The 13,288-nt window shown below is 37.0% G+C and overlaps 2 protein-coding genes across 2 annotated transcripts; both read left to right on the top strand.

The window, feature by feature from the left end:
* The first annotated feature begins 847 nt into the window (after window positions 1–847).
* Window positions 848–7,688, top strand: LOC121794558 (coiled-coil domain-containing protein SCD2-like). The gene is made up of 17 exons (XM_042192769.1): window positions 848–1,343; window positions 1,707–1,873; window positions 2,114–2,189; window positions 2,286–2,327; window positions 2,417–2,479; window positions 3,554–3,603; window positions 3,694–3,721; window positions 3,853–3,921; window positions 3,999–4,109; window positions 4,180–4,240; window positions 4,814–4,930; window positions 5,052–5,167; window positions 5,637–5,706; window positions 6,071–6,112; window positions 6,900–6,940; window positions 7,127–7,253; window positions 7,375–7,688. The coding sequence occupies exons 1-17, from the start codon at window positions 981–983 to the stop codon at window positions 7,494–7,496; spliced, it is 1,665 nt and encodes a 554-aa protein (XP_042048703.1). The 5' UTR covers window positions 848–980; the 3' UTR covers window positions 7,497–7,688.
* Window positions 7,689–10,744: 3,056 nt separating this feature from the next.
* LOC121794559 (serine carboxypeptidase-like 45) lies at window positions 10,745–13,272 on the top strand. The gene is made up of 9 exons (XM_042192770.1): window positions 10,745–11,225; window positions 11,299–11,400; window positions 11,493–11,588; window positions 11,711–11,803; window positions 11,889–11,968; window positions 12,042–12,323; window positions 12,401–12,525; window positions 12,617–12,827; window positions 12,906–13,272. The coding sequence occupies exons 1-9, from the start codon at window positions 10,976–10,978 to the stop codon at window positions 13,053–13,055; spliced, it is 1,389 nt and encodes a 462-aa protein (XP_042048704.1). The 5' UTR covers window positions 10,745–10,975; the 3' UTR covers window positions 13,056–13,272.
* The last annotated feature ends 16 nt before the right edge of the window (window positions 13,273–13,288 follow it).

Genomic DNA, 13,288 nt, shown 5'->3' with positions numbered 1-13,288 from the left:
CTCGGCCTCCTCCACCGCCTCGGTCTTCTTCTGGAGTGGGTTCAACGTAATAATCCTCCCGAATCTGGGATAATCCCTGCGAATACCTCGGGGCGGAGGGACAAGCATATGCATCCACATCAAAATGGGGTGGTTGGTACCCCCGGCGTCGACGAACCGGAACCACCACCCAGGACATTGTACATGCCCCCAGTCGCCGAACGCGTTGATGTCGAACCCGCCGGAGCCGCCACCGCCAGAGTTTCCGTCGCCGGACATTTTGTGATGAGAGGTTAGATGAAAATTGGAGAGGAAATGGAGATGATTTGGGAAGAATAGATGTGTATTTATGTGTGAAATGAGGATGAATTAGGAGTATTTATAGAGTAAAAAAATAAAATTAAAATTAAAAAAAAAAAAGAAAAACCGTAATATTAACGGTAATATCACCGTTTTTCATTTTTTTAATTTTTTTTAATTCAATTTAAAAAAATGATTTATTACGTCAGCGTGACGATGCCCACTCGCGGGCCGGCGAGTGGGCGTCACGCATGGCGCCGGAGCATGCCACGTCGCGCTGGCGCGTGGCGAGACGTCTCGCCATCCGTCTCGGTGGGACGGAACGTTCGGCGGGCTGGGACGAGACGGGGCGCTGCAACGCGTCACGCCGCCGTCTCGTCCCGGCGTGACGGATTACGGGCCACCCGCGTCACGGGTGGCCTAGCTAGTAGTATCTTGTACTAGTAGTACTACTCCGCACTGAACTACTATTATCCATTGGAATTCAGTGACAACGAGCTTGAAGTTGACTGCTCCTTTTGCATTTATAATTAGCATCATTAACTTCTAATTATCATTTTTATTAATGTGAATTGAATATAATTACACTTAGCATAGACTATCCCAGAAATCTCCAAAAACAAAAAACACGGCGATTTTATAACTGGAAGATCTAGATTCTAGGCGCTAAACACTCATCTCTGATTTCCTCTTTTGATTCAATGGAGAAGATGCGCCAATGGGGCAGCCAGTCCGGCGGTTCATCCCCGGCGCGTGCCAACCACTCTCGCTCCTCCTCCGCCAGCGGCATTTCCAGCATCAAGCGCACTCAGAACTACGCCGCCAAAGCCGCCGCTCAGCGCCTGGCTCAGGTCATGGCCTCGCAGGCTGCTGCCGCCGACGACGACGATGAGGACGACGCTGGCGTCGGAGACAATGATGCTGATTTCGGACTCCGATTTAATCCTCCTCTTCCGCTATCTCTCTCCAGGCCGCCTCTTAACACTAATGGAGCTACCAACGGCACTGGCGGCGTCAAGCCTTTGGTTCCGCCTCCTAAGATTATTAGATCTTCTTCCGATGCGGTAATTTTTTAAGTGTTCTATCGGTATTTTAATTGTGTGCTTCTTTAATTCGAAAATTACTTTATCACTGGTTTTGTGCATTTTAGCTGCATTTGAATTATGTTTTTCGTGTTAGCAATGTCGAGATGCGGTTTAATAGTATTACTGCATTTTCTTCTGGTTTTTTAGCTGGATTATTTGAGGAATCACCTGCTACTGGGGGATTGTTGTTTGGAAACATAAATGTGGAAAAATCGCCTCATAGCGAGATCTCTGAGATTTTACGCCTAGATTGTGCCAGAGGGGGGCATTTTGTTGCAGAGGAACCATAATTGGATGCTAATTGAGGTTTTTTTTTCTTCCTGTGATTGTTTGGAATATTAGGTTACTCGCGACTTATTGGAAATTCAACCACCACGATCAACTTCAACAGGAAGGCCGTCTATGTCAACTAGAACAGTGCCGGCCTTACCTCCTAGTAGGCCTTCTGTGAAAACTCCTACACCTATTCCGGCAATTGATCCTCCTAGCAGCCGGCAGAGAGAAAAGAAGTACTCAGAATCCATCTTTTGATGCTTTGAGTCTTTGCTAGTTTCCGTATTTCAATTGGAAAATATTCTCCTTTAGAAAAGTTCTGGGATAACTAACTTGGTCCTTGCATGATAATTACATCATTCTACAGTACCATTAGCTTCTTAAATCAGAATCTTAGTGCATCAACTATCTACTCATACAATGTAGAATCTATTTGATATGAACTGATCACTGATGTGTACAGATATTAACTGCAGATTCTCACCAGATATAGGACAACAAAATCTGAGAGATGCAGGAGATGGGCGTGCTTCTTCTGCACTTCGTGATGAAGTATGTTTGGCACATCCACACTTTATCTGTATAGATCTTAAAAACTCTGGGGTTTTTAGGTTGTATATTCTCTAACTAATATCTACTTCTTAACAGCTCGATATGCTGCAAGAAGAAAATGAAAATATTGTTCAGAAGGTCTGTTTGTCTTTTATAACCAGCATTGCTCGTATTCCCTAATGCAAGTCTAACAATGTTTATTTATTTGTCTGATTCGGATTTTACAGCTCAGACTTGCAGAGGAGAGTTGGGAAGCAGCTGAAGCAAGAGTTAAGGAGCTTGAGAAACAGGTGATGCATTCTCCATTCCATTTACTTTTATTGCAAGTAAATCTTCGCAAAATATTTAGTATGTGATTGTGTTGTTAAGTAAATTCGAATCTGATTAGGACTTAGGAGAAATGAAGAGGAAAATGTAGCAACCTTGAAAGAGATCATATTTACCTTCATTAGCTCTTTGCACTCAAAATTGTGGGTGTTAGTTTACCATTTTGGAATGATCACTACCCAGATGATTTATTCGTATGACATGGGAAATGCATCAAGCAATTTGTCTCTAAGAATTATCCTGATAAGATGATTTCCTGAATGTGAGTTACAGTTGTAACTTTTTAAGTCTTATATTAATAACCTTGAACCAGTAATATGTCTCTACTCAGACAGACAAGTAGGAGTCTATTGTATCAAAACAATGATATTCAATTTGAAAGCAGGTCCACTTATTCTTTATTGTCAAGCTTGTTTGGCCTTATTCTTTCTATTCTAGATATTGGTCTTTAGAAATTAGATGGAATGCTAACTTATCCAATTCGGCCATGTCTTGGGGGAAATCTAGAATGAAGAAATGGAGTCAATAATACTCCATAGTTTAATAGGACGGAGTTTACCAAGGGTCCAATTTTGGGAACTCTTGCATCCTGAAAGTTATGTATACTATCAGTTTTGGATCCTAAGAGTCTAAGACTCCTGCATTAACTTCTCCAGTGACCAGTCTGGGGCTGTGGCTGCTCATTCATAATATGCCCTTAGTTTCAAATCGCTATATTTTCTCTCTAAATAAGATTGAAACCTACTGATCATACGTTTGTTTCATTCTGTATTTCAGACCACTTAAACTTAATTCTAGTTGTATTTTGCTCCCTCTGTCCAAAAAAAAATAGTCTCATTTGTGGATGGCACGGGTTTTAATGCGTAATTGGTAAAGTATGAGCGAAAGAGAAAAAATTGTGAGAAAGTTTCCATAAATAGAAACGAGACTAATTTTGGTGGACGGGACCAAAATGGAAAATTTTGACTATTTTTCGTGGATGGAGGCAGTAAATTTTTTCTTGTTGAGTAGCTTGACATATCAAATGTACTCTTCAGGTAGCTGCTCTTGGAGAAGGAGTTTCTTTGGAAGCTAAACTTTTGAGCAGGTATATTATCTATTAACAACAAAAACCTCCATTATGCCGCCTTTTTTCTCCATTCTCAATATTCTAATGTTGCACATTGATAACGTACAGAAAGGAAGCAGCATTGCGTCAAAGAGAGGTGACTTTCTTTTATTATCTTCAGTTGACTTTAGTCTTATTACATGGACTGTTTTGTCCCCTAAGACAAAGTGATTTGAAATGGCTTTGTTTATACCTTTATGAATTTTGTTTGTTCTAAAATTGATCTAGGTTGCTCTTAAAGAGGCTAGGCGTGCAAAAGATGACGTGGAAGTGTCATCATTGCAATCTGATATTAAGGTGGGGAAGGTTAACTTAGACTTGTTTAGAAATACTAGTGCAGCATACTGCTTTTACAAATGTTACCCCATATTCAGCTGGCAAAAAAAGAGTCCGCGGCTGTTGTTGAACAACTGCGTGGAAATGAATCTGAAGTTAAAGCTCTTCGCTCAATGACACAAAGAATTGTTTTGACCCAACATGAAATGGTAGGTGGCTACTACTCTATGAAAAGTACAAACTTTACCTGCTAATCTTTTCTAAAATTTACATTTGCAGGAAGATGTTGTTCTTAAAAGGTGCTGGCTGGCTCGATATTGGGGCTTAGCTGCTAAACTTGGTAATCAAACATATTGAAATTTGAATATGTGTTCATCTCTTTTGTATGGGAATTATTTTGCATTATCTCTGAATGCATGATTAAAATTAGTGACCAAGCTTTTGAATATTGGTTGAGTTTTCTATATACTTCTTCAACTATGTTCTAAGTTAAGGCATATTATGACAAATGGCTAAGCTGAATTTGGAACCTAGACTGTTTGGACTTTATTAAGGGAAGCAAACCTTCAGAAAAGAGACATGAAAAGCTTATTTACTGATAAGCTAATATTCCTTTTCTTCCCTAAACATTTTTCTTCTTGTTTCTTTGGTATGCTTACCTCATTGAAAAGTTCTATTCCTGCACTTGCTAGAGTTATATTATAACCTTTCATGACCCTCCCATCCACATTGTTTTTTGGTTGTCCCGGGATACTGCATCTTTTCGTTGATGTTAATACAAAAAGTTCCATCCTTGGAGCACTTGGTTGGCTTATATAAATTCATAGCCAGCACTTTCTGGGTAAAAATATAAAGCAAACAATTACAGTTGATTGCTATTAATTGTTAACTTCTTATTCTTCCACCCAAACAGGCATATGTGCTGATATTGCTGCGTCAAAGCATGAATACTGGTCATCTTTGGCACCTCTTCCTTTGGAGATTGTCCTATCCGCTGGACAGAAGGCTAAGGAAGAACGTTGGGATAAAGGCTAGTTATCTCTTGCTGATTTTCTGCTTCTTACCTGTAAAAGCAATCCAAGCCAAGAGATTTCAGGTGCTCCCTTACACTTTGGAATTTATCAGCTTTGTTCTTTTCTGATGATGTGCAGGTCATAACAACTCACAAAGAAGCAAACTTGTTGAAGATTTTGATCTTACTGGAGATGGAAACATTGAGAGCACCCTAGCAGTTGAAATGGGCTTAAGAGAACTTGCTTCTTTGAAGGTTTAATCTGAAAAATTGCCAGCACTTGCATATTTATTTTTACTGGACTGTAGTTGCTTACTTATGAATTTATTACTCAGTGGTTTGAGTTTACACTCCTTTATTTTAATATGCTAAGAATATTTCAGAATAAGTTATTTCTTAAAAAGTAAACTTTTATCCTAAGAGGACCCCGATCTGAAGATGTCCTTTAGTGTTTAACATCTATCCACCTCTTGAGAACTATTTTTGAGAAAATGTTGCAAAAATGCATGTAAAGTGTTCTTTCTACTGTTTCATGGCAAATGTGAGTCATAATACTTGGGTAAAGGGATTATGTTTTATCTAGTAAGGTTTCTGGAGCAATTTCCATTTCCTTCCAAATGTAAATCATGCTTAATTTTGGAATAAAAATCTTGCAGTTGCTTTATCTGGGTGTTTGGACCGGTGATTTGACCTTTTTATTTTTTTTATAACAAATGTCATTTAGGTTGAAGAATCTGTTGTTCTTGCGTTTGCTCAACAAAGAAGACATAACTCCACTAAGACTTCAATTCCAGGTTTGTTCTTAGTATCTGTAATTTATGGATCTAATTGTTCTCCTTCTCAGACCAAAAACCTTTTTGGTCTCGCATAACTGCTTCAATTTTCGAATTGAAGATTTTCTTCCAAGCCTGTATTTTATATCCTAAAACTAGATTTGGTGCAAAATTTCATTAGTACTGGAAATATTATCTTTGTTAAGCTAGCCATTTACTTGATCTAGTTGTCATGGTTGTTTTCTGAAGCTCATAAAGTATGATAATTGTTAGTACTGGTAATGTTAAAGCTAGCATGAGCTTACTTCTCATAATGAGTGTGTTAAAAAGATGTTTAGTTTTATTTTAACTCTCTCCATATTTTCTAAAATTTCTGATTCGGCAGATTTGAGGTCACCAATTGATCCGAAGTATACAGAAGCATTCGGTAAGCTCCTATGGTCCCTTACTGTGCAGTTCACTATTGGGTCTCAGCCCTGACATGCTTTTCTTGTTTTTACCATGGGACCTCACTTCCACGTATACCTCTATGAGTAATATCAAATTATAAATATAGAGACAAATATCTGGAAGAATATGAATATGGTGAAAAAAATGGAAATCCAAGTTTGCCTTTGTGGGGTGAATTACCTTATATAGCTTGAAAATTACGTTATGTATACCAAACTTCTGTTGGCATTTCTAATAAAATTTAGAAAGTGTGTTCTACCATAATAAGAACTACATTCCATGCATCAATATTTATAGGATTGACTTCAGCCATCTTCTGAAATGTTAGGGGAATTACTTGGGTTTAAGTAAATTCATACAATATCTTGGTGATTAAAAGAGGCTTCATATGTAATGATATTGGACTACAAAGACCACTTAGGGTTATTCGGGACAGATACGGGGAATAGTTAAAAGGGGTTTAATCATAATGTGACCAGCCTCAGGGAGGGCTCATTATGATTTGGATAAACCGCAAGGGAAGTTTATGAAATTTTGTGGTGCAATCATGATGCAACCAGCCTCCCATGAGACTGATTATATTTATGATTTAGATCAGCCTCAAAGAGACGTTTGGCTCATGGTGCAGTGCTCACAGATGTATCCGTTTAGCTTATAATAATAGTAATCAAATTATTTTTTGTGTACCTTATCCGTCAAATTTGATGAGGATTGATGATTAATAATAAATATAAACTCTCCCATTTATTGCTTTTATCTTACAGAACTGAGTGCAGAGGAATCTGAGGATGTACTCTTCAAAGAGGTTTGTCCGTCTCTGTATGCAGTTCCTTGTATTTCACTCATATTAGTATCATACTTCCCTCTACTTATTATAAGTTGCTACTTGTTCTTTAAAGTTTTAAAATAAAAGGTCTTGACTTGGTGGGTGAGCAAGTCATTTTGAGAAGTTGCGGTATCCTGCATTGATTCCTCTGATGGTGCACTACAGGCATGGCTTACATACTTTTGGAGAAGAGCTAAAGCTTATGGTATAGAGGAAGAGAAAGCTAAGAAGAGACTCGAGTTCTGGATCAGCCGTAGTGGGAAAGCACCAACTTCGCATGATGCCTTTAACGGTGAGTTTTATCATCTTCTGCACATGTTGTACAACTGGTTTTCTATAATCACATCATCTAAAGTACACACCCCATTTAAAACTTGCATCTGGAATGAGCCATGTGGTAACTATGAATGCAGTGGAGCAAGGTCTAATGGAGCTGCGGAAATTGGCAATCGAGCCGAGACTGTGGGAAGCATCACGCAAGGAACTAGGGCAGGATGCCTCCCTTCTTAACGGACCAAAAGCTGCTACTGCATAGCGTAACATATCACAACACGTTAGATGGTGTAAATTGTATGAGTGAGATGCTTTTGGCAGATGTAAATATGAGGCATTTTCTAGTCATATATGGATGTTATGTTCTGTTTACCTAAAAACTAGTTTGGATCTTTTTATTCGAATATATATCAATTTAATTCTGGAAAAAACACATTCTTCCTTATACTATTAAAATTTCTCTAGTAGATCCTCATATTATTCCTTTATTTCCGTGGGTACTTATATATGTTTCACATAAAAAAAAAAAGAATCTTTTAATAATTCACACTGAAACGATAGGTCTGACTGATTGAAAATAATAGCTGATTGATTGAACTATCGAAACGCCGGCGAATCGATTTCACCAATAATCCTACAGTTATAATAGAGACTTTTCATTACTGACTCCTACAGGATGGGAAAATTGTCATTTTACAAGAATAAATCTGAGGAATTTCGAGTTGTTTTATGTTGTGGGTCTAAACCCAAATCTTGCAACACGACAAAGATTTACATCATCTTATCTCTAAATCTCATTCCCATTTTATTAAATGTTGCAATATAAGTATATGTACAGCTCATTGGTCACGTAAAAATGCAATAATATCCGATCTACAACTAAAACCACAATTAGATCTTAAATGAGTTGGTGAGATTAAAGCTCACGTATTTCAATAAATAGTAGATAAAATATCAACAAAATGGTAAAATAGTCAATCTGTTATAACATAATACTTTTCACAGTTTTTTATATCAACATAGTATATTACAAATATCAACACAGTGACATGCCAATTTCAACACAGTTTTATAAATGTGTACATGCATTATATTGAGATTGTTTGATTTATTTATTGATATAAAATCGGTTTATTAACATATATACGAAAATTGAAATAAAAATTATAAAATTTCATCATCTGATCATCATCGAAACATATGCAATTGAGATCTCGTTATAATCCTTATAAAATTACCTTAAATTTAATATATTTTTTACGAAAAAATAATTTAAATCGAAAGAGTTACATAATTTAAAATTTTAAGACGATTAGGAGAGAGAAAGTGATTAATTTTAATTATCATATATAAGAATTGAGATTAATACTTTTAAGTTTATTTAATATTTTTTTAAATTTAAAATATAATCGACGTGACATTATTTCAACCAATAAATCGTTAGCAATTGATCATAACACAATTGATCATAAGAGCATCCACATCCATGCTCTTACCAAGAGCATGGATGTGAGCTGTGACCCACCTTTATTCATTTTTAATTCTATGCTCTTCCGCAAGAGCACATCTCCCACATCCATGCTCTTGCGGTCTTCCGCAAGAGCATGCTCAAGGGTCATATTATTCTATTATTCAATTTAAATAATTCAATTACTAAAAACATTTCCACAATATTAAAATGCATTAAAAATGCCCAAACTACTATTACAAATTACTAAAAAATAAAAATTACATAACTAAAATTCTAAAAATAAAAAATTACATACTTAAAATCCTAAAAATTAAAAATTATATAATTAAAATCCTAAAAATTAAAAGTTACATAATTAAATCCTAAAAATTAAAAAATACATCTGTGGAAATTTAAAGAAGACTAGTTCGATGGCGGTAGTCGGAGGGGTGTTCGCCGGAGCCGGACATTTTTGCAAGAGAGAAAGTGTGAGAATTTAGAGAAATGAGATTGATGAGAGAGTTGTTTGTTGTAGTGTGGGGTGATTTTTTGTCTTGATATGAGGGTATTTATAGATGAAAATGTGAATTTTAGGGTAAACATAATGAAAAATAAATTAAAAGTGGAGAAAAAAAGGATATATTTTATTGGGAAGTGGGAAAATATTTTTTTTATTTAAATCTGAAAAATCAGATTTTTTTAATTTAAAAAAAAATGAAAAATGCCAAGGCATTGCCTTTGGCGAATCAGCAGCCGCCACATCGACTTGCTCTTCGGCATGGCGGTGCTCGATGGCAATAGCACGTCCGTGCGCAAGAGCACAACGGCGAGCAGGGTACTCGCCGCGCCGACGGCACAGCGGGTGCTCATTCCAACGAGCACCGCTGCGCATGCTCTAACCCTGTGGAGTAATATATATATGCCGTGGTAATATTAGTGTCGGGTACACTTTATTAGAATCAAGAAAAAGGAAATAAAGAAAGATCATATTCATAGCAAAAAAATAAAATAAAATAAAAAAGATCATATTCATAGCAAGACTATATGTGAATGATATAGTAGTATGTACATGAATTGTGTAGACATGAAATCTAATGAGGCGTGAAATTAAAGATGGTGAAAAGCCCATCATTTCATTGTTGACACAATCATCTGCTGCTGCAACTGTTACTCTCCAATTTCCAATTCTTTAGTACTTTTTTTTATTTCTTTTACTCCAACTTTTTTTTTTACTGAAATCAACAATCTTTCTTAATGTCTTTTACCACACTCCATGTTTATTGTTTAGCAATATGCAACTCGTTTTGTGATGAATATTGGAAGGTATGTCAGGCACATTATTTATATATAAAGTAGTAGCATACCTGTTTTTTCGGTCGAATACCAAAAAGATCGGATTATCTCTTTCAAGATTATAATAAATTTCTATAGCATTTAGACATGAAATTTCAATATTTTTATATAACAACAAATCTCTAATAAATTTTTAGTTTGCAATGTTGTTGTTAGGTCTCCTTTTACCATACATACAGTTGCAATGTTGTCAAATTGATATTGTGGGGCTGTCTAATGCTTGTTGACCATAATAAAAGAGTAATTTGCTTGTATATTCCTAAATTTTTCACACGTTTTGGTTTTGCATAACAGTTTTAAAATCTGTTTATAAATTATCAAGCTATGGATTATTTTTTTTGATTTTGCAATTAAACTGTTGATTTTTTCTAATTTTACAATCAATTAAATATTCGATACTAACATATGATATTGAGTTTGATTTACCCCAGATTCATAATTACGGTTTTTAAGTGAAGTATAGTCTTTTACTTGTGTGCATTTGCAGACTTAATACTACTAACAATATAAGAATTTTAGAAATAAAGAATCTTCGAACTCAGTGTGGAAGGAGAAGCTTTTCTAGTCTACACACAATTACAGCTGATGCTGCAACAGTGTGAAGAAGTTTTGACCTTGAATCGAATAAATCCCACTTCAAAAAAGTGGATCTTTTTTTGTAAATATGTCCTAACTTTTTTCACCACACAATAAGAGAACAAGCGAGGAGAGGGGACTACAACTACAATTGCAGTCTGCAAGAAATCAGACCCCAGTTTTTTCCATTCCCTTTTATCATATCCTTGTTCATTCATACAGCTCACGTTGTGAAACGAGTTTTGACCACCCTTTCTTCATCTCTCATCACAATCAAATAATCTCTAATTCCTTCATGATAAGAAAATAAGTAACACATCCCCACCTTTATATAATCCCCTCCTCCGCTTCTGTATTTGGCCATGGCTGCCATTGTAAAGATCGTAGCTTTTTTCTCTTTATTGGCACATTCAGCTAAGTGTCATTCCTCATCTTCTTCTCTGTCGGCTGGTGACAGAATATCTGAGCTTCCTGGGCAGCCCCGGGTTAGCTTCCACCAATATTCTGGCTACGTATCTGTTGATCAAAATGAGGAGAGAGCTCTATTTTACTATTTTGTTGAAGCTGAGATTGATCCTGCGTCAAAGCCTCTTGTTCTATGGTTGAATGGAGGTCACATTTCTCACTGTGTGTGTGTGTGTCTGTGTGTTTGTGACAGTAGTTTGAATGGTGTGATTATTGGCAGGTCCTGGTTGTTCATCTTTGGGAGTTGGGGCGTTTTCGGAAAATGGGCCTTTTAGGCCAAGTGGGAATGGGCTGGTCAGGAATGAGCATAGCTGGAATAGAGGTTTCATTCAATCTTCAACATATCTTTGCTTCACTCATTTTGTTTTAGTTGACTCACATTTTGTGGCATTTGATTTGTGTGATGGTCTGCAGAAGCAAATGTCTTGTATTTGGAGTCACCCATTGGAGTAGGTTTTTCTTATGCTGCCAATTCATCCTCTTATGAAGGTGTAAATGACAAAATCACAGGCATGTTTCCATCTTCTCTAATCTCCATGCATGTGAATTGTTGCTTTTTTAATTTTTTGTTCCATTTTAGGAGATGGGAAATATCTGTAATTAATATTCTAAAATCTTGCTGTGTGTTATAGCTCGTGACAACTTGGTATTTCTGCAAAACTGGTTCCTTAAATTCCCACAATACAAAGACAGAAGCTTGTATATCACAGGAGAGAGCTATGCTGGTAGTACCCCCCAAAAAGAATATTTTTTTCAATAGAATAAAATTGTGAGGTGGAATGATTCCTAACAAGTTTTAGTTACTCTTAGGCCACTATATTCCCCAGCTAGCAGAGCTGATGCTCCAATTCAACAAAAAGAGAAAAGAATTCAATCTCAAAGGAATTGCAGTGAGTTTTTGCTCAAACAGAATTCCCATCTTGTTTCAAGATCAATAATTTGTCTGTATAATCTGTAATGTAGCTAGGGAATCCAGTACTAGAATATGGAACAGACTTCAACTCAAGGGCTGAATTCTTCTGGTCTCACGGCCTTATATCCGATACAACGTACAAAATGTTCACTTCTACCTGCAATTATTCGCGATATGTGAGCGAATACTACAGAGGCTCTCTCTCCCCAATCTGCACCAAGGTGATGAGCCTTGTCACAACTGAAACCAGCAAATTTGTTGACAAATACGATGTCACTCTCGATGTCTGCATCCCATCTGTGCTCTCTCAGTCCAAAGCCCTTGCTCCACAGGTTAGAGTCCCAGTTTTTAGGGCCTCTAACTGTCTTACTGCATTTGCAAGTCTGAATTGCGCGTTTCTTCTGTGCAGCAAGTCACTGAGAGCATAGATGTGTGTGTGGAGGACGAGACTCTGAATTACTTGAACAGGAAAGATGTTCAGAAGGCCCTTCATGCGCGCCTCGTTGGACTCAACCGGTGGCTCGTTTGCAGCAAGTAATAATCCTTGTTGTTCATAAACATACGTCCCACATGCACACACGATGCAGAACAGGATTCTGAACTTTTTGTGACAACCTTGTTTCAGTATTTTGGATTATGAACCGCTTGATCTCGAGATACCTACAATCAACGTTGTGGGGAGAATAATTCAGGCTGGAATCCCTGTTTTGGTGTACAGTGGAGATCAAGATTCAGTCATACCTTTAACTGGAAGTCGAAGGCTCGTTCACAGACTGGCGCGGCTGTTGAAACTGCGTTCAACTACGCCTTACAGGGTGTGGTTTGCTGGGATGCAGGTGAAATGATCTATTGAGTGAATCAATCAATATAGTGTGTTCCTGGTTAACATGTCTGAGTGATGATGCCTATCTCAGGTTGGAGGGTGGACTCAGGTCTACGACAACATCCTCTCGTTTGCAACAATCCGAGGGGCGTCTCATGAAGCTCCATTTTCTCAGCCGGAGAGATCCCTTGTGCTGTTCAAAGCGTTTCTGGAAGGCAGGCCTCTACCTCAACAATTTTAGAGAACGTCTAATATTCAATTGTAATTAGTTAAACTGTTGAATGATGATGTTAAAGAATTTACATTTGTTAATTTGTTTGGTTTCTGGAAATCAAGATTTGTAAGAATGAAGAAATGGTGTGTGCCAATTGATGGCAGTTTTTGTCAGAAGATGGAAGTGTATTTTTAGTGCTGATGAAATTGCAAATTCAAACAAAATAATCAACAACTTTCTGAAACTAGATACTCTATTTA

This window comes from Salvia splendens, chromosome 3, assembly GCF_004379255.2.
Source record: "Salvia splendens isolate huo1 chromosome 3, SspV2, whole genome shotgun sequence".
NCBI lineage: Eukaryota > Viridiplantae > Streptophyta > Magnoliopsida > Lamiales > Lamiaceae > Salvia > Salvia splendens.
This window is presented reverse-complemented; position numbering and strand designations above follow the sequence as displayed.

Bases quoted from the DNA above. Each gene is read 5' to 3' on its own strand.
- LOC121794559 (XM_042192770.1), top strand. From the start codon at position 10,976: ATGGCTGCCATTGTAAAGATCGTAGCTTTTTTCTCTTTATTGGCACAT. The intron at 11,226-11,298 runs GTCACATTTCTC...GATTATTGGCAG, and splicing joins TGTTCTATGGTTGAATGGAG to GTCCTGGTTGTTCATCTTTG. The intron at 12,324-12,400 runs GTTAGAGTCCCA...TCTTCTGTGCAG, and splicing joins CCAAAGCCCTTGCTCCACAG to CAAGTCACTGAGAGCATAGA.
- LOC121794558 (XM_042192769.1), top strand. From the start codon at position 981: ATGGAGAAGATGCGCCAATGGGGCAGCCAGTCCGGCGGTTCATCCCCG. The intron at 2,190-2,285 runs GTATGTTTGGCA...ACTTCTTAACAG, and splicing joins CTTCTGCACTTCGTGATGAA to CTCGATATGCTGCAAGAAGA. The intron at 3,604-3,693 runs GTATATTATCTA...GATAACGTACAG, and splicing joins GAAGCTAAACTTTTGAGCAG to AAAGGAAGCAGCATTGCGTC.